The sequence below is a fragment of the Electrophorus electricus genome, chromosome 10, assembly GCF_013358815.1.
Source record: "Electrophorus electricus isolate fEleEle1 chromosome 10, fEleEle1.pri, whole genome shotgun sequence".
Classification (NCBI taxonomy): Eukaryota; Metazoa; Chordata; class Actinopteri; order Gymnotiformes; family Gymnotidae; genus Electrophorus; species Electrophorus electricus.
This window is the reverse complement of record NC_049544.1, coordinates 17,927,139-17,948,493: the sequence shown is the minus strand read 5'-3', so window position 1 is coordinate 17,948,493 and position 21,355 is coordinate 17,927,139. Positions and strand designations below refer to the sequence as shown.

At 42.5% G+C, this 21,355-nt stretch overlaps 1 protein-coding gene across 1 annotated transcript; it reads left to right on the top strand.

The window, feature by feature from the left end:
* Positions 1 to 263: 263 nt before the first annotated feature.
* Positions 264 to 5,625, top strand: LOC113584546 (alpha-amylase 1-like). Its single transcript, XM_027021531.2, has 11 exons — positions 264 to 804; positions 1,116 to 1,280; positions 1,477 to 1,623; positions 1,868 to 2,065; positions 2,211 to 2,441; positions 2,930 to 3,063; positions 3,215 to 3,337; positions 3,449 to 3,548; positions 4,215 to 4,336; positions 4,462 to 4,587; positions 4,805 to 5,625. The coding sequence occupies exons 1-11, from the start codon at positions 799 to 801 to the stop codon at positions 4,992 to 4,994; spliced, it is 1,542 nt and encodes a 513-aa protein (XP_026877332.2). The 5' UTR covers positions 264 to 798; the 3' UTR covers positions 4,995 to 5,625.
* The last annotated feature ends 15,730 nt before the right edge of the window (positions 5,626 to 21,355 follow it).

Genomic DNA, 21,355 nt, shown 5'->3' with positions numbered 1-21,355 from the left:
TATTGTACAGCAGTGCTAAGGAAAGGCTGCATTATGGGGCGTAAGTTTGGAAAGTGAGCTAGCCAAAAGCCATTTCATCTCTGAGAGGCATTGCAACAGATGGTGGTGTCAATACAGAAAAGAGCCAGAGACGGCATGCAAGCAAACAAACAAATAAACACACTCAAATAAACAAAAGGAAAATGCTAAGGAGTAGGCTGCAGCCGATCAGTTTTTGACTGCTTTGACTCTGCTCTGTGGGGGGCGGGGGCGGGGGCAGGCTGCTGGGTGTTGTTTGTAGTCAGGACTTTGCACTCTTATTTCCAGCACACTTTTCTCCTGCACATGGAGTATACACCACTGCACCGGGTTGTAGAGGGAAGATGAGCAACTGGCTCTAGGCTTAAAACATTTCAGAGGACTAAAATGTGCTATGATTATTTGTGCTGAGATTTTCTTTACCTTTGCTCTCTATTTTTATAATGGAATAATAAGGCAAGTATCAGGTATTTGATGATCAGAAAAGGCTAAAAGGAAGAAAATGCATTTGGACAACTGAAAGCCCTAGTACTTCCAGGTCTTGGTGTAAATTTGCTACATAACCACCATTGGCAGTTTGCGTGTGGCAGGGCCAGGGTGTGTATGTGTGTCCCAGCTAAGCTTCACTGCGGTAAGGCTGCATGTGTAACTTTAGCTCCCTGCTCTGGGCCTAATCTGGTCCAGCCCCAGTAAACGGGTAGGTGTGCTGCAGCTCCATCAACAACACACTGTTTATCATCACGGTGTTCATCTTATGTGGATCCCACTGGCTGCTTAAATATGAAGGTAAGGCTTTTAAATCTGCACTACTCTGGGGACTTCCAGGGCAAATACCAGGACATTGCCATGAGATACTTGTATAAAGATTGTTTACTCTAAATGGAGTGAAAAGATTTTATGTATTATGTATTGTTACAGATAAACATTTCTTAATATTGTACAATGCTGAGGTATCCACCTCCAAGCTTGAATGTTCATAGGCTCTGTATCAGTAATTCAAATCCAAATAGGGAATTGCAGTTGCATGGCATGAGTTACTGGTAATGTGTATAAGCTGCTCAGGTGTGTTCTTGTATATCCTGACCATCTGTGATTAGGTAAAGGCAAAGTGGTGTTTGCTGGCACTGGGTTTTGGACTAGGCTTTTCCCAGTACTGTTCCCAACAAGGAGGTTCGATTGTCCATTTATTTGAATGGCGCTGGTCAGATATTGCGGATGAGTGTGAGCGATATTTGGCACCCAATGGCTTTGCTGGAGTTCAGGTAAGCATACTGACTTGCATTGTCAAGTGGCTTTATATGAGAGTAAATATGCATTACTAATAAAATATAGACTACTATCACATGAAGAGAGGAAAGTCAGTTTTTCCTATATCAGATCTTTTCTTAAAAGCACATGATTTTTTGTTGGGGACATGGTATATTATGCTGAAAGAAAATAATTGTGTTCCTCTACCAGATTTCTCCTCCCAGTGAGCATGTTGTGGTTTCCAAACCACACAGGCCATGGTGGGAGAGGTACCAGCCAGTCAGCTACAATCTGTGCTCCAGATCTGGGACAGAACAAGAGCTGAAGAACATGATCACCAGATGTAACAATGTTGGGGTACAAACTCTTTAAATATGTTGACAGTCACTCAGAAAACAATTAGCACACTGCCAGATAAACTGGACAGCTCTTTCAAGCAGCTTTATCTAGCAGAACTATCTGCTGGGGTCTTGAATATCCAAAGTACATTAATGACCCAGTCTGTGCTCCCAAGATGGTGGACTGACACAATTTGATGTGTGGCAAGAGACGGTGTTGCACTGTGTTGTTATGGAAATGAACCCGTGAGCATTTTCTGCAGGTGAGGATCTATGCTGACATTGTCATCAATCACATGTGTGCATCGGACGCAGGGGAGGGCAGGCACTCGACCTGTGGCTCATACTTCAATGCCATACGAGAGGAGTTCCCATCTGTGCCCTATTCCGCCACCGACTTCAACGATGATAAATGCACCAGCAGGAGCGGCAATATTGAGAATTACCAAGACATTTATCAGGTATAATTTAGGGAACGATGAAAGATCATTGTTTAGGAATACCATTGGACAAAGGTGTAAATAGGTTTGTTTCACTATGCAGAAATGTATAGCAGCTGTTTTAAGCCCTGCATATACACTCTTTTTAACCAACACGTTCGCACAGGTGCGAAACTGCCGTCTGCTCGGTCTCCTTGATTTGGCACTGGAGAAGGAGCATGTGCGTGGGAGGGTCATCCACTACATGAATTCTCTAGTGGACATGGGTGTGGCTGGCTTTCGGGTGGACGCCTGTAAGCATATGTGGCCAAATGACCTGAAGGTCATATATGGACAACTCCGTGACCTTAGTCCAAAGTGGTTTCCGAAAGGCTCCAAGCCTCTCATTTATCAAGAAGTAAGGTTCAGTCTTCATTTGTTAGGCCACAGAGCCCTCTCTAGCACATTGTAATCCTTGTGATTTTGACCTTAATTTTTAATCAAGTAATTTAAGATGTAATTTCAGTATGCTTGGCAGTACATTAAAAACATTGATGATCAGTACAACCTTGATCAAATCAGCCTACATTACTTTGATGGAAGTTATTTACATTTGTTGAATTATGTGAATGACTTGGCTTAACAAATCACTCACATAACGTTCATCTGCAATGGCTGAGATTGGTCAGGATGCACACTTCAGCCAGTAAAAAATACTGTGATTTATTAGAAGGATAATTTACATACTGCAGCATTCTACGATATCAGTACACAGATTGCACAGATCAATACTGCAATAATTAATTAAAAATTGACGTACTGTGCAGCCCTAAATCCAGCTTTATGAAATTAGTTATTTGGAGATTTTTAAAAAATGTGACTGGTAATTTTGAGTTCTTATTCAAGGTCATTGATCTGGGGGATGAACCAATTAAAGCCAGTGAATACCACTCGCTTGGACATGTTACAGAGTTCAAATACAGCACTCTGCTGGGTTCTGTCTTTCGCAAACGGAACGGGTATAAACTCTCTAATCTCAGGTACATCATGCTTCAAGGATAACCAAGCTCCACCTCTAAAGGCACTGTACATTCCACAGCTGAACTATCTGGCTGTTTATCTGCCACATTATTTTGTTACAGGTTTGCTCATGTTCCTCCCAAGGCCAGTCTGAATTCTTGTTCTTTACAGGACCTGGGGCGAGAGCTGGGGATTGATGCCTTCTGACAAAGCCATAGTGTTTGTGGATAACCATGACAACCAGAGAGGTCATGGGGCTGGTGGGGCATCCATTCTGACCTTCTGGGAGCCCAGGTAGGAGCTCTATCCTCTCACCATCAAGCCATGTTTGCTTCTACGGCTGGTACCAGCAAAAACCAACACACCTGAATGAGAAATGACTTCACTGTTCCTTCTGCTTCTAAGACTCTACAAAATGGCCATGGCATTCATGCTAGCCCATCCCTATGGAATGACCAGAGTGATGTCAAGCTACCGTTGGGATCGGCACATTGTGAATGGAAAAGTAGGTGTCTGTGTGGTTCACCCCGAAAGGAACACTTCCACACTTCCAAGTACTAATCCTAAATGAATGCTAGTTAGCATGATCTTATCTGCTGTTGCTTATTTAATTGCATTGCTTTACATTCATTTTTGGGTGAATTTTTTCCTTTAAAGTCACTTAGAGTTCATATTCTGTAAGAAGTTTGGAGGAAATACCATTCTCAAATTCATAGAAAGTGAAGATGCTTAAAAACAACATTTACTACTGAAAACTAGATGCTCCCAATGTTTTCTTTACATTTATCTTGTTTGTAAAGAATGGAATCACTACTTATTTTTCAATTACCTATTACTCACAGTGGGTTTGTAAACAGTGAGTCAAGTAAATGATGCAGGTGTTGAGAATCAGGAGGAATATACCCAAAATATAATGTAAACCAAAACTGAGCAGCTCGAATCATTTCCCCACAATGCTTATAACCTCACAGGTCAAAACATGACCTGCCTTTTTAGTTCTATGTTCATACATGTAGCCATGAAATTTGCCCCACTTTATTAATTAAAGCATATTTGGCTGCAAATCCAGTTATAACCAGTTATATTAGTGATTTCAACCATAATGATCATGTGAGCCATCATGGCCTGTCATTAGTGTGAGATGTTAGAAGTCAATGTTCCTGTTTTCCAGGATGAGAATGACTGGGTTGGGCCTCCTAGTTATCCCGATGGCTCTACAAAGCCTGTCCCCATTAGTCCAGTGGGCAGCTGTTTAGATGGGTGGGTCTGTGAACACCGCTGGCCCCAGATCAGGTGAGAATTTCTGCCATGGACAAATATTTAAACTGTGCTTCAGACTAGATTCAAAGGTTACATCCTGAACTAGAGTACATATCCTAGCAATACCTAATCATGCCATTCTGTTGTGCTTGATCTAGGAATATGGTCTCCTTCCGCAGTATAGTGAATGGGCAGCCTTTTAGCAACTGGTGGGACAATGGAGCCAACCAGATTGCATTTGGACGTGGAGATCGTGGCTTCATAATCATCAATAATGATGAATGGTGAGTGTGCAAATGCACTGGTTTTCATTTTTATTGATCAGTGAACTTGAGAAAATTTTGTTATATCAGACCATGCTTATGTTCTAATTTACATTCCACAGAAAATTAATGTGAAAGTGAATGCTTCAGTGTCCTGGTTCTGTAAAGGATAGAACTTAAATTGACCTTCACTAGGATGCATACTTTGAATTGGGCAGTTACAATCTTACCATCTCAGTCCTTTAGATGCCACTCTGAAGACTGGTCTTGCTCCTGGGACCTATTGTGATGTCATCTCCGGCCAGAAGACAGAAGGTCATTGTACTGGAAAGCAGGTTACCGTGGATACCAGTGGCCGAGCCCACTTTAGTATCAGCCACACAGATCAGGAACCCTTCATTGCGATCCACACACATTCCAAACTGTGATATGGCGGTATGACAGTTCTGTGCAATCAGAAGCAAAACTGAATACAACATCCTCTGAGATGTTCCCTCTCACTGCTTTGGGAAAGTTTTGTTTGTGTGAATATTTATTGCATAGCCACTTTGTGTGATATTTATTATCTAACTGGCCAAGTGTTGTGATTAATACATGAACTCAATACAAAATCACTTTATTTGAAATCACACTCGTTATAACTAAATTGCCTGTATGTATTTTTTAGATGGCTGCATTTGTAAAGTGGAGAGCATTGCCTTCAACTTGAACTTATCAGTATCAAAAGTTCTACAATGTCATGTTAAAGACCTTTTCTGTGTCTAATCACTTTTACCTCCAGAGTAAATATGTCGATCCCAGAGTGGGCTTATTCATTTTGAAGTGACTGATAGCTTTACCATACATATTTCATGCATACAAATCCTGCAAGTTTCATGAAGTTGTCTGAATGAGTAACATTTGGATCCGAATTGAAGTAATTAATTTGAATAATTGATGTTTAATGTCTTTGATAAGAGTTTGCAAGAAGGTCATGGTTTCAGTCCAACCTAAGAGGCCAGGGTAATGAGCTTTTCATTCTGCTGGAACGTGCCCATACTGAATAAACAGTTAATCAGCCATGGTGGTCTTTCTTGTTATGAGCACACACAAGCGCAAACGTGTTTACTGAAATGCTACAACACTGGCAGTTGCTTTTAAAAGCAAAGAAACTAAATGCATTACAAAATTCCAGACCATCATGTGTGGTTAGATTAACCAGACATTGCCAAGCGTCATGCATTATTTTAGAGATTCTCTTCCATGAGCTGGTTTGACTTCACAGGAATGAACAGTTATGCACTACATATGGACAAAAGGTTCCTTGCTCATCACGGAGCACAGTTACGGTTTAGATCTACTTGTGCAGGCAAAAGATGAAGGAGGGCTGATGTGCTTTTTGTCTCATTATTCTTTGTGTGCTGTCAGAAACTCCAGCTAAATCGGGGCCCTATCTTATGTCCAGTAACCTTGCTTATTCCCCACAGTGGTATTTGTGTAGCTGTAAAGAATTTATGACTGCAGAAAACTGTCAGAGGCGATCTAAGATAAATATATAAATCCTATGCTCAGATCTCCCAGGGCCATGGCGTGCACGCTGAGAGGAACGGGGAAAAACGGTTCCCGCCGAGCTCCTTTTTTTTTTTTTTTTAATATAACTAATGCGCCTTTTGTCCCCTGCCGCATCCCAAACAGGTGCGGTGCAGCTCAGCAGTGCCTGGCTCATGCCTGCAGCACAAAGCTGGCCTTCAGGTGGAAAGCTACACAAGGGCACTGGGCCACTGTGGGGTTACAAGAGTGCCAGCACTTCACACGCCACACCAGGCTGAGGGTCTGGGGGATGAGAGTACATGTGAGGGCATGTGGGCACTGAGCAGCAGTCTTGCGCAATGGGTAAGAAACTCAAGGAGCCGATCTTAGTATAGTTCTGTTCAAAATGTAAATACAATTTCAGAAAAAGGAACAGTCAGGTGATTTAGTGTACATGTGTGTATTTTGGATTTGATAGAACCTTATATATTAATTGATGAGCTGATTCATTTGACAGCAAAAGCTGCTTTCTTACAGGAGGCATATCTTTATTGCAGCTCTGGAAGCAGGATATGGCAAGTTGAAGCTCAGTCAGTAATTATGATAAAATTTTTATTGACGTGACACCATCTAAAATTTATCATGCTAGCTTTCCAAGATTTAATATTCCATACCAGACACATAATGTGCTGTAAATGTGACACATGCAGAGTGGTTAGCAATTTTCACTGTCTGACAAATCATTAATTAGCCAGCTTGTGCTTAAGAAAGATTACACTAAAAGATTTCCAACAATGCACAGTCCAAATAACCAGTGGTTTCATATCTTCGAAAATGACCCAAACATCCCTGTAGTGATTGTACACATTCAGCCTGTGCTGTACTCAGTGAAAGATTTATCTGGAGCAATAGCCTCAGTCTAAGAGGACACAGGCAACAGGGGAGTGCCCTCCTCGGTACGTTGACCAGCAAATCAATACTTTAACCTCCGTTTCACTGTGCAATCAGCTATGTGCCAAACTCTAATACCCTAAATTGATATAATCCTCCACATTTCCTCAGTGTGGTAAAGTTAATATCGCAAGTCTTATGTGTGCGGGCCAACCACATGAGGTTTTAATCCTTAAATCAAGATCAATTAAAGCCATAACTCAAAAGGAATTATTCTTGAGAAAGCAGGATGAACGTAGTGCCATTTTAATTACTACTCAGTCACCCCCTGGCGTTGGCCGACGCTTGACAACATGGCTTTAAATGTCTCTGGAGAAGGGTGTTTGCTATGCATATATGCTGTATATTTTGAGTGCATTACACTGCTGGCAGATTTGAATATCAACCCTTTTGGCACACTTGTTTAAAGGGACTTTATGAGTCTGGAGTGTATTAATAGCGCAGTACAGCCTTGTATCATCAAATTGATTGGCAGGCAACACATGTTGGTTAATTAGTGGCGGATATGGGCTGAGAGGATCTGTTCGTTTTATCTGTGGCCTCCCAGAACCTGGCAGGCCATTACTAACCCCCCATTCAGGACTCTCTGATGGAGCGCACTCTTTTCTGCAGCGCTCCAAATGGCCAGCTCATAAATCCCCAGTCTTTGGTTTTGTATTATTAAAGTCCAACCCCAGCACAGCCGTGCCCGCTACGCCAACCCTAGCTCTGTAGCCGGTGGATGAGCATTCCCTTAGAGCCATCTCTGGGTTAAGCGCTCTTTTCATTTTCTGGAGAGCCACAACCTTTTTCAACAAGTACTGCCAATCAAGAACACCCCTCCCCCTCTCCCCGGTGGGAGGAAGGGTTCATAATCTGAGGTGTAATAATCTCAGCCGTTTATGACTGGTCAGGGGAAATGTAGCTGATAGATTCAAAGTGCACCACCTGGTGCTGGAGCCCTCCTTATCTTTAGCCCCAATGTCTAATTACAATTTATTTTGCAGCATTGAGAAACGATAGCTTTTCCTTGGTCGTCAGATACACTTTAAATTGCATTACCCAGGTTTGTTTAAACGGTGGAGCAAATCAATACCATCTGCCTTCATGTGTCCTGCCCCACTCAGCCTTGCACTGCTGACTCCACCCTCACTTTGACAATTGGTAGGATTAACCCACACCCAAGCTCATATCGATTAGCTCTGAACCTGAGCATTTATTATTTTTGCTGTTTTGTGGTTTTTTTCCTCTTCCAACGTCTTCTGTCTCTGTAAAGTGGCAGATAGTATCTCTGCGCATTAGTTACCCACAGCCAACACAAGCCTGGAGTACACAGTGCGTATTGATTTGTTACTGATATGGATCATTTGCATTATATATATATATATATATATATATATATATATATATATATATATATATATATATATATATATATATATATATATATAAAATCATGCAAATGATATATATGCAGATGCTCTTCTTGGTTATGGATGAGATGGCTGATAAGTAGGGCTGCAAAATATTATATTGTCTTTATATTATTGTATACAGGATTCCACATGTATTATGCTTTGTACTCAATCATACAGCCTTGTGATGAACTGTCCAATCCACAAAAACATGACATTTTGTCCCTAGATTTAGTGATACTAAATTATTATTCCAGATGCTTTGTGAATGTGTTACTTTGGGTATCTATTTAAAGTAAAGATGAGTAAACAGGCTACACTCCTGAAACTATTATTTTTAATATAATGAATCCACAAATAAATAAATAAGTAAATTCAAAACATAGAAAAGGTTGGACAGTACTCATATGATTGACTCCATTTGTGCAAGTGGAACAGCGCAAATTTATGCCTAACCTATCTCTTAGTGCAAAGCTAAATAGGTCCAAATTGCACAAAGGTAATTATGACCAGAAATATAGTCTTGTGTTTTGTCCATTCTCAAATAAATTACTACATATAATACAAGTGCTGTCCGACCTTTTTTTTTTTTTACTTTGCAAATCTCCCACACCTCTTTACAATAAGGCTAATGTGTTAGATTTCTTCTGCCACATTATCCCCAACACTGGTGCTTAATAATACACACAAAAAACCCCATAAAAAAACACTCATCTAGAATTTCTTAGATTAGCCAGGATGCTCAAAGCATGAACTGAAACATTATCTGATATGTCGCTCATTTGCATATAGCAGACTTCCACAATATCAGTACCGTGTAGGTCAATATTGTGACAATACATATACGATACATTGTGCAACCTTTTGGAGGCAGCTCCACCTATCATCCAGATGCAAGGGCATCAGGGAAGCGCCTCACAGCTGTCTGGAATTGGAGGAGAAAGGCAGTGTGAGCGTTACACAGAGGACCGGCTGCCTGCTATGGGCCTCCTTGCAGCTGGTCCCAGCTTGAGGCACCATAATGACCTGTCAGAGCAGCAGGCCCAGCGCCAGAACCACAATCCGGCGCTGATCCATAGGGGCTATCCGCATTAATGAGTCCTAACAGCAGCCTCCGTGGCCCAAGGCCCTGCTCTGCACATCATCTGTTCCCCCTGCTTCATCAGAACTGACAGAAATGTATTCCTGCAAAACACTGATCTGGAATCAGACTTAGATTTCATTCAGAGCCTTTTTTTGCTTTTGCTTTTTTTGTAGTAACTTGTTGTTGAAGTCGCCGTCTGTGGCTGGAGTTTGGAGTTCATTAGCCTGGCCTAACTGTGATGTTGAGAAGAGGGGAGGCCTCTGTGTCACTGGTGTGCAGGGGATTGTGCCAGAACTCTGATGCTGAAGAGATGGTTTGACTTGCGGCTGTCCCCAGCCAAGCACTGAGCTCGTCCTTTGGAGTGACAGCGTTGGGTTTGCCACTGATGTGTGGCTGACAGCTGCAGTTGAGGAGCTGTGAGTTTTTCTCCTAAGGCATTTTTATCTGGCTCAGTGGACCCAGGGACAGCCACAAAAATGCTGTTCACATCACAGCAGTACAAATAATGCAACACTCCACTTCATTTTTCAGCAGTCTTCTTATAGTTTTGCAGTCTAATAACTGAGAATTGCAGTCCAATATCTACACTACTGCTATACAAAGTCACACCACAGGATCCTTTAGCTAGTTCATTTTTGAAGAGCAGCTAAAATTTGTATGATGGATAAACGAAGAGGTATAGCGCCTTTGTCCTTGTGGAACTTTTTGAGTTTCTCTTTGTTCTTTGCATGCTGTGAAATTTGAAACAATGCCTTCTGTCTCTTTTGAACTAAGCATGCTTTATAATTTCCAGTGTCCTTGAGATCCTTTCCAACACTCTTGTTTTTCGTATATATACTTTTTTACAAAACAGCCTCTAACAATCAATGTCAAACCTGTCAGGATGTACACTTCCCTCCTCCTGCTGATGTCTTCCAGCAACACCACTAGATGTGATCCGCAGAGGGTCCCCGTCCCCCATCTGACATAATAGACATGTCCATCACTGCGTAGGCCCTGGTGGATTATGGGGCGGTTTGATCCATGGCTTCCACTCCTCTTCCTATTCAGATGCATTAGTCAAGGTAAATAATCCCACCGTCAGCAGTGACAGGCTGCCTGTTATTGTCCCGTAGGTCTCTCATGGTCCCGCTGCCATTGTCTGGAGGATCGACAGGCCTTCTATGATATGCCTTAGTGTGGAAAACAGAGCCCAAATGTGTTTGTCTCTGGAGGGCATTTTTCATCCCCTTCCATCACTGCGGAGTGACAAGCAGAGATAGCGGACGCACCACGCGCATTCATTTCTGACCTTTTTTGTTCTTCTTCTTTTTTCAGGACGAAAGTTTCATATTTGAAACTTAACTTGCAATGAAAGGCGTTTTAAAGTGGTTAAGGTTGAAGTTGTTTTAATAAGCTTACACACTCACTCATCCTCATTTGGAGTATGTCTGTTTTTTTTTCCTGTTTTTCCTGTTTTTTTACTCTGGTGACTCGGTCACCCCCGGCCTGCATTTTGATAGAGCTGCCCGGCTGTGGGGCCTTGTCCAGCAGCACTCTGGGTTGTTTGCAGCGTCACTCAGGGACAGAGCCGAGCTTTCAGTGTTCAGTCCCATCGGTTTCACCTGAGTGCTACCTTGGCATCCACCATTTGGGGCTACAGGAGCAGATTGTGAATTAAGAGTCACCCCCCCCCACACCAACCACCCATCCTCCCTCACCCTCCCACAGCCTCTTCAAGGTCAGTCCCCGGCCGCAGTCCGCGTGAAATCGGGCATCTGTATGGTGAACGCGTTGGCGGCCATGTTGCCTCTGAGAGGAGGAAGCTGTATGAGGTGAGACAGCAAAGGTGAAATGCTGCATGACATGCCACTTTGTTGTCATGGCAACCATCCTTAATGAAAAGCCAGGAAAAAAAAAATACCCCCACTCCACAACACCAAAAAAAAGCAAAAAAAACCCCAAAAACTAACATTATTGACAGAAGAATCAAAAAGGTGGATGGGGGGGGGAGAGATGTAACTGCCAGTCACTGTGGGGAATTGAAGGAATGTACCAGCGAAAGAAAAGAGGTTCTTGAGCATCTGAGTCCATGTTTGATCATTTTTCACAAGTGGAGGACCGGCCAGCCATTTCAGAGGAGCTTCCGTACCTGAACATATTGAGGCTGGTGAATTATTTAGGCCCACTGTGTAGCTGGGCCCTGGAGCTCAGCAGAAGTTGCACCTACCCATCAGAGTCTGGCATGTCACTGCAGAGTGCCAGCCACTTACGCCTGGTACTTACCCATGGAAGCCCTCGCATCCACCTTCTACCCTTCACACCACCTCAGCACACAAAGAGCACTGGTGGAAAGAGTGAGGTGATTGTGGACATATTTGAGCTTGTTTTGCTCTACTTGTGGGGACCAGACAAGCATAGAAAAGTCTGATGTTGTGGGAATATTTGGTCCCAGGAAAAATGTTGCTTTTGCACAATAAAGTTGGGGACAGAGGAGTGCAGTGATGGTGGAAAACTACAGCCTATAGATTTCCTTTTGATTATGGTTTGGGTTTAGCTTAGTACTACTACTACTACTACTACTCAGTCAGTCTGGAATAACAAGCACTTATATCTATATTTAAGGGTCTGGAGGTCAGCTACAAATGCTGCCCACCACTTCCTAGGCCTGGTGGGGGTAGTACATCTTAGCCTAGCACTGCCAGTAATCCCCCCCCTCCCCCCCACCTCCGTCCCTACAGTGCCAGTCCAAACACTGGGATATGGTCAGCAACAGGTGTGGCATCACCTCGGCAGGAGTGACGTTTTTGCAATGCTGAAGGAGTTATAAGGACTGTCAGCTCTTAGCACTAGGAGCTTAGACATGCTGCTCTCATACCTCGTGCTGTCGCTCATGCAGTGGTCATGCACAGTGCAAGAGCTCCACCCTCCTCATCCTGCTTTATGCTTTACAATATATGCTCGGAATATTCAATTAATTGAAGGACTGAAATCCAGCAGTTGGTAGTCTGCAAGCATGAACAACTATTTTAAAATTCCACTTGGTGGCAGTGTTGAAGCAATTACGCTTTTTTTGAAACAAGGGAGGAAATGAATGGCTTTAAACAAAACTTGGGGGCATGGCCAAAGGACTATGTGCTGCCACGCTCTTTACTGTTCACTTTTGAGTGTTCTTGGCTAGAAAATAGACAAGTACACAAATTCCAGGAAGCGTCTAATATAGCTATTAAAGACTACACTGTATAACATTCCATTTGGATAGATAGTGGGGTAGTGGCTTTGGAGAGAAGTAAGTCTGTATGTATGTGGGGTTGGGTTGAATTTGACCTAATCCTAAAACATCAAGCAGTAGATTTCTGTGATATAGTAGATTTTCACACTCTAGCTGTTGAATGTCTGACTATGAGGTAATCAAAATGAGTACAGTCACCTAGATATAACATATAACATCTTACTGAACAGGACGTCTTATGTAGCTACACTTTGAGTACCTCCTTCTGGGACTTCCATTGTCTGTAATTCTATAGCAGGGAGCTGTAAGGACACCATCCAATCACATAGCTTTTTTGTAAATATACAAAGTATACCATTACCATTATCAATGGATAGACATTATCAAACTACGACACTGATTCTGACTAATGTCTCCCAATGTTATCTATTTCAATTGCTCTAAAAACTTAGCGTACTCCACCAAGGAATGTAACAATAATTTACTGAAATTCTAAGCTTGACAGGTTGTACTTGGAATGTGTGTGAGGTTCTTGCACATTCTGAACCTCCAAGACTAAATTCAGAAGCAGTTAAAGCTTTGTAAAGTGTTTATCAAGGACCTACAGAATAGACACAATGTTTTATTTGCTTCAGTTTCTGTCTGTTGTGACTTCCTTATTCACATTTAGATCCAGTCCAATTCCAGAGGCAAATCTGACTAATTTAACTCAAGCAGACAAGTTAAGGATGGCATAATGAACCAGTCTGTTGTAGCCTGTTGTATTTTGAGGAATGCTCAGTAAAGAGAAAGACAGACATGTTCTTTAAAAAGAAAAAGAAAAAGTGATGCAGGTTAGCAGGGACTATTGACATGCAAATGTGATCTTTCATTTACAAAAATTAATCATGTTAGCTCATTATTGCCACTTCAGTTTCACTTTGAACATGACTTCTAATGGCATGTTATAGCTTTTCACTATTAACCAGATATTTAATCTTCAAATCAGTGAATATACTCTGCTATTGCAGACTATAACAGCCACTCCTTCTGTCCTTTCAATTAGAAATCTGATTGTCATTTAAATATTTCAATTTTAACATAGTGTTTTAGTGTGCACATGGATTTGAAAGCAGACTGAATGACCTAAATGACTTTTTTTGTGGGTTTGGTTTGATAAATCACACACCTCATTTTTCATTATCAGAAATATACAGAACTGTATCCATTCTTTGGAGCATGTTGTCTTAGAGATATTTATTCTTTATAAAAAAAATCTTGTTTTCATTGACTTGTTTCATTTAAAGAGCAGTCAGCTGCTATACCGAGTGCATTGCTGACCCTACTGTCAGCACTGTGTATGTGTGTGTGTGTGTGTTTGAGTGATGACGCTCCAGTTCTTAATAATTTCTCAGCCTGTCTCTGCCCCCCCCCCCCCGACACACACACACGCACACACACACGCGCACACACACACGCACACACACAAAAAAAAACATACACACCCACATTGTCATTCCCTCCATCTGCTTCCTCCGTGAAGAAGACCTGAGGCTGTTTGAAAATACACTGCCTGTTAATTAAAAGGACATTGATATGCCTTGCTACCAAACTATCTTTAGATAAAAATAACAGCGTAAATATTTGGCTGAAGTTCATCCCCCAACATGAAAAACCTTTCACTCTAGGCCCAATAACCCATGACTGTCCAGTAAGTGAAATACCAGACAGCTCTATAATAATGATGACTTTTCACTTAAACTATCAGGCTCCCTTGGCAATCCTGTTGAGCAGTCCTGCTGAGGAAGAAATGCATCCTAGGAGCATTCATAGGTATGAAAATGCCAGTTTAAACATCAGACTCTGATATCATAAACTACTGTTTGTTGACTCAGAATGAGCAGAAGAATGAATGTGTCCCTCTGGTAAGCTGTGTTTTATACACATGAATAATTAAGCTCTTATTCTTCTCGCTGCTCCTCCATGGACCCGTGGAAAGGCCCTCAGAGCAGCTGGTCTGTTGGGCTGCCGCCACAGGGGGCCTTCTGATTCCAACGAGAATACACGGGGAAGCTCAGCTTCTCCCGCCCATTCATTCCGCCGTGACGGCCCAATATTGGCAGCTTGAAGTCCCTGCACGAAAGGCAAACAAATGCGTTTGCGGAGATGACAAGAAGGCAGTGGAAGATTGAATTCTCTCTTTGTGGTTCGACTAAAAGAGGTGTGCGTGTGTGTGAGAGAGCGTAAGTGAGTGTGTGCGAGGTGGAAGCGGAAAGGTTGAGTCTCCAGAAATAGTCAGTGATAGATGAGGTACATGGAGCAAGACAGCTAAAGCGCACTCTCTAGCCAAGCTGAATCAGACGACCTGTCTGCTGTCTAAACGCACCCCTCCCCTCACCCTTCTCTCTTGTCTCTTTGAGCTTACAAAATAAGATTTTTTATAGTCTTCCCTTTTTACATTACTTACCAGCAACAGCAGTGCAGTCGTTAGCGGCAAGCGCTTAGCCTAATGAAGGAGCGTTAAAGCGAAGCACTGCACGCTTTGGTTAAGTGACGGCCTTGGGACGTCTACTCTACCGGCAACGGAGCGGTGGTGGAGTGCACAAACACACAAAGGTACAGCTTGGGATGTCTACTGACAACAGAGCAGTGGTGGAAATGTAGACTACACACAAACACACACACGCACGCACAAAGAGGTACAGCTTTGTGGGATGTGCTTTAGTTTTCATGTAGAATATATATTGTTTAATAAACCCCCATGACAACATAATTCTACTTGAGAAAATATGATACAGAAAAGGATTTTATTTAAGTACCTTGGTGAAGTCAGTAAGTACTTAGGAATTACTGTTTACAGAAAATGTCACCCACTAACATGGGAGAGGCCACACTCTGTCCCGGATTGATGGGTGGGTGGTCTGTGGGCGGTCGGAGTGGTGCGTCATTTGTCCAGTTTGCACTGAGGCTCTGGGATTGTTGGTTGCTATAAACTCAGATAAGTCAGTGCTCAAGGCATGGATGCAGCGTAGGGCACTTCGGAGGAGAAATCCTGGGAATTCAACACAAGCGGGAGCTAATGAAGGTGCAAACAGGAAGGAGGTCAGCGGAGCCAGGCGAACAATTCAGATCAATCAGCCTACAATGAGGAAAAGGTTATAAGCAATATGAGATTTGAAAGGGAGAAAGAAAGGGAGGGGGGAGAGAGAGGGAAGCAATAAATAAATAAATATGTTGTGTTTGTTTTGTTTTCTCTCAGGGGAGAAGAAGTTCAAAAAGTTCGATTTTTGCATGACTTCATACTGCTAAGTTTTAAAGGTAAACTTGTGTTGTTCAAATAACACGCGCACACACACATTTTATACGGGCAGGATTGTTGGTCCCTGAGGAGTCTAACACACACAAAACCATGGCTGTTGTGTGCCGTGGGAGTGAGACATAAAACGACACCCACTCAGCCACGGTTCATTTAGCAGGAACGAGCCTGGACAGCCATGTTAGCATTAGCATGCTAAGGAGGGGAGGCAGGGCTCTTCTGATGCACTGCCACACATGCAAGTGCTCAACGGGGATCTCACATTCAATCAGCGGGGCTTAATGCTTTACAAACAGTCTCGGGAAATTTTAATGAGAGTTCTTAATTAGCCAGTCCCGAAGTAATAATCGCTTCGGAAACAAATTAAGCTACGGCTGTTTTAACGGCGTACTGAGCCATCGGCATCCAGAAGGCCACCGCTCGCTTTGAAACTGCAGCATTCAAAGCCCTCTTAACGTGAGGAAATATGACATGCTTCATTCCGCCACCCCGGACAGCTATTGCCTGCTTCTCTGTGGCACCACAAGTCTCTCTTAGACAAACATCACTCATATGTAATTGACGACCCTCCATCTTATTATGGGATTGCAGTAGCAAAGCAAGGCTTATGCCAGACCTATGAAGCATAATATGTTTATGAAGAGGGGTGAAGTTTAGAACATGAGTGAACGCACAAACATAATAAAAACCTCATCAGCATTCTGACGCCGGAAAATTCACAGTGCGCAGACAACCCTATTGGAAGTGAATACAAATAGAGGCCTTTTTTTGGTTCAGTAAGCCTTGTCCAGTACTAAAAAGGATGAAACCCACATACCCCAAACTGGGGTTATTCATATTTGAGAAAACTGATATACCAGTTCTGCCCACTAGAACACAATCCCATGACTGTTTGCAGTTAGAAATGCACATTTCCTATGATGCAATTAAATAGCATTTTGAGTAATTAGACTATAGAAATACTGTAGTAAACTTACATATAAGTGATAAAATGCATAACGCCACTAGATTGTTATTGGCGGCCCACTGTTAATAAAAAAACAAACAAACAAAAAAAGACCTCCCTTATTTGTACTTCGTATTACACTTTTCAACCTGTTATCTGTTCATGCAGAACCATACTTACTTGTCGCATACTGTCGGCCATTAAACATGAACATTCTCCTCCATCAAACGAGAACGTTGGAAAAATCTCACAGGACATGCCATGTTTAGATTGTGTGTGGTTTGGAATATGCCCAAACAGTTCTTCCACTTGGAAAAATGATGATATAAAACCACTAGGATCTTCAATAATGTGACATTGCTGTGTTTCTCCCTCTCCTGAAGTACTATGGGAGGAAACATTAAAGTCACACTGAAGGCACGTCTGTCCCATTCGGGCCTGGACTGATGTGGCAGGCTGCCTGTGTCTCTCAGTTATGCCTCCAGCGCCTCTCACACAGTTCCACTGCATTGGAAAAAAAATTATTTTGACGTTTTGTTATCATAACTTTTCCTCTATTGTCAACTTGGATTCAGTACTGGGATAATTGTATTATATTGTGTTAGTTAACTTTTTGAGCTTCAGAGAACTCAAGAGTTTTAAGGTAACCAAGTCACTTTCCTTCTTTACATTACAGCAGCTCTTACACTGCTGTGTCTATCTCACAGTTCCCTTTCAGTCTCTTTGTTATCAGCACAGAGGAGCAGGTTTTGACTGGCTGCCCTCCTGCTGTCTCAGTGTTTCTGTGTGTGTGTGTGTGTGTGTGTGTGTGTGTGTGTGTGTGTGTGTGTGTGTGTGTGTGTGTGTGTGTGTGTGTGTAAAGATGATACCTGACAGAATCAATATGTATTTGTTTTATTTTGTGATTGTTTTTAATTATGTTTTATATTATTTTTCTGATTGTCTTTGTAAGTATTCTGTGCAATGGTGTCTGCCTGTGAGGCAGGCTTCAAGGTCAGGAGTTGATAACTCTCAGGATTCATCCTTTTCTCTATCTGTCCCCTTTACCTGTCTCTTCATTATGGCCCCTGTTTCTTAAGTTTGATCTCACTTCTGCATTGTCAGACTGACTGCCCATTGTTAGACTAGCATCTTTTTTATGACTAAGAAAAAAAGTGATCCAAAGATCCAAATACATGCTCGAATAAACAAACTCTCAGGATCAATACAGGCTGCTGACTTTTCATTGCTGAATTTCTAACATACCATAGGGCAGCATAGTGTGTTTGTTGCTATTGGGTCTTTATTATGACTATTTTTGATTTGATCTGATTCTAAGTTTCAATTTGACCACCTTCCATAGCCATCGAACCATTTCACAATGCATTCACACAGGTCCAGGCTAAGAAAATAAATTTATCTCAGGATAAGAAAAGATATGCTATAGCATTTTTGTTTTAGCCCTCTACTCTTTGATGATAATCAATCTCATATCAATTAGAGCATAATTGCTGAGTCAATCAGTAGGGGGTGGAGGGTGCTGAAATATTGATGAGCAGTGTAAAAGCCCATCAGGCATTATTGGCAAAGCTGGGAGATGGACAGCGAGGCCAGGGAAGAGGCAGGCTGATGGAGAGATGGCCACAGGCGGGCTCCTGCACTTTCCACAGTGGCAAGGGAGGGCTGAGAGATCAATCAATGCACAATGCCCTTTCACTGCGTCAGCGTAGAGAGGCCACTCATGGTACTCACCCCTGCTACTTACCCCAGCAATTCAGCCCTGCTGCTCACCTCTGTCACTCAACCCAGCTGATCGCCCCTGGCGTTCAGCTCTGTCACTCACCCTGGCTGATCACCCTGGCTGATCACTCAAGCGAGTCGTCCCTGGCTGCTCACCCTGTCCACTCAGCCCTGCCACTCACTCTGGCCTCACTTCCAGCGCCCTCTGTCTGCGCACCCAGCTCATGACATCCAGTGGTGAATTATCACCTACAGTACACATGGGTATCCTGATGGATTTATGTAAAAAGCATGTGTTAATTCAGCACTGGGACTTTTGCAGTGTAGCAGAGAATTACTACACAGACTCTTCTGTATGTGGATTTTACCCTATGATTCAAGCTAACAAAGAATCTTTGGTAATGGTTAAACCTACCATAGCCCCAGTTGTGAAGTATGAAAGCCCATGTGAATTCCACCATGTTTGTAATCGGGGGACTCACTTGGTCCTCGAAATGCTTGTTTCAGTAGGCAGAATGATGACAGCTAACAGGCACTGGGACGTATCTTCATCTGGACCACAGATTTGTTATTTCCTTTATCTTATCTCACTCTGTTTTCCAGTGGAAGACATCTAAGAGGCATAAATGTCTTGCACTGCATCTTTTATTCATATTATGTTGCTTGCAGGGTGCAGGTCTCCTGTTTCTGACTACAAAGGTACAGTGAGATGAGATGTCATCTAAATTCAGCATCTGGCATTCTGAGATGTTTTCCATTTATATTCAAATGAAGTCTGATTTGCTGCTCTGTGCTTTCGTACATCAGCGTATTGTCAATTTCCTAAGACACTTTAAGTATTTATACTGCTCAGGGCAGTACACCTTATTATTACCTATTCAGTGTTCATGCATTAGAGTGCAATATGGGCTGGTTTTGTGTGTGTGTGTGTGTGTGTGTGTGTGTGTGTGTAATCTCAGTAAGGACAGAATGTCTCCAGCTATAGTATTACATAGTTCAATGTAAAACCACTAAAAATCATCTTTCAATGAATTGTGCATTACTGCAAACACACATCTGTTCATTACTGGTGTGTATATGTGCGTGTATGTGTGTGTTTCCTCAGACTCTTCCTTTGCCAGTGTGCTTTCACACATCAGGCTTTGGACTGTAGTAGGTTGCTTTCTCCTGAGGTAACACTGAGTACGGGCTCCATCAATAAGTAACTCTTGCTTCACCTTGGTAAAGTGCTTGGCTACAAGCTTTTGTTTCCCTGCTGCTTAATGAGCTGATGTCTCGGGAAGGCTGAGCAGTGTCTGTGGAGGGCCTCAGCCTTATGTCAGCCCTCTCTCACTGCCATCAAGGGTCAGTAAATTTACCCGATTGTTACTCTGCGGCATGTGGCTATTGCACTTGACTCTTGAAAGACACAGGGCTTGTGGTAATGTTAACTAAACGCGCTGTGTCGATTAAGTGGCAGCAACAGGTTTGGCCTCGATGCTGATTGCAGCCGCCTTGTGACACAACCAATCGGTTTGATTGATTGGGGTGTCTGGGAGCTTGGGAGTGAGCTGATTGGCATGCTAATGCCAGCATGGAAAGCGCTAGATCAGACTCACATTTCATGACAGTTAGCTGACCACCCAAATGCTAGCCCCAGGAAGCCTTCCTAAATATAGAGCAATATTGCATTTGTTTCCTTTACACAAAGCTTTGTTCACATGGAGTGCATGTTTGTTAGAATGTAGCTGAGCATTTTCTAACCATGTCCAATTATCTGCTGAGCACTCAGTGTGTGGCAGCGGCATCTTTGTGTTGACACAAGATCTTGATGAATGAAATGTGGCTACCATGTGAGCATTTAGGCCTCAAACAGAAACAGCTCTGTTAAATACTGAAGGCCTCCTAAAGCCGTCGGTTAGTCTGTTAAATGATCCATCTTTAAGATGAATGCATAGCATGATGTTAACATCCATCAGCATCTGTCCTGCACATGCAGATAATTGCATTAGTCTTTGAGTAGCTCTACCTGCCTCCAGCTTGGGTTATGCCTGCCCTGTGAAACAATGAATCAAAGTAGAGAGAGTCTGTCAGGTGTGCACCGACTCAGGCCGTGTGGCTTTGAGTGCTGTGGACCCTCTGCCACTTTTCCTACCCTGAGCGTTTCAGTGTGACAACAACAGATGTGGTTTCTCCCTCCTCTCTCATTATGTCATTTGTTTGTTTTTGACAGCTGAGGATCTGAGGAAGGAGGCCCTTTGTCCACTCTGTCTCCACTCTGTCCTCAAAGATGTTATTTTATGACAGATGCAAACATGGAAAAAAAAAATTCAGTTTCATCACCACTGCTGCTTCTCTTACCATTTTTTAAACTGACAAGCCTCATACAGGGCCCATGTTCGGCTTGAGCTGGTTTGCTGTAAAAGAATTTCATGTTTTGTGTTCAGGGCTATATTTCTTTTTATTTGACCTGGATTATGATCTGTCATTTCGACTCTTTCTCCCTGACATGCTTCCTCATTATCTTGTTAGTCTAAAGGCATAATGAAGCTCATTTATGCCACTTTTCTTGTAATAGAAAGATAAAAGGCCAATTTTATCATTACAGGCTAGTCATTTAGAATCTCGCTGTGTGCTAATTCAATATGTACATAACCCAAGGCACCTTTCTTATGGACTGCTTAGTGACAAATTACATCTT

Coding starts and splice junctions, on each gene's coding strand:
- LOC113584546 (XM_027021531.2), top strand. Junction 2,066..2,210: donor ATTACCAAGACATTTATCAG/GTATAATTTAGG, acceptor ACGTTCGCACAG/GTGCGAAACTGCCGTCTGCT. Junction 3,338..3,448: donor CTGACCTTCTGGGAGCCCAG/GTAGGAGCTCTA, acceptor TCTGCTTCTAAG/ACTCTACAAAATGGCCATGG.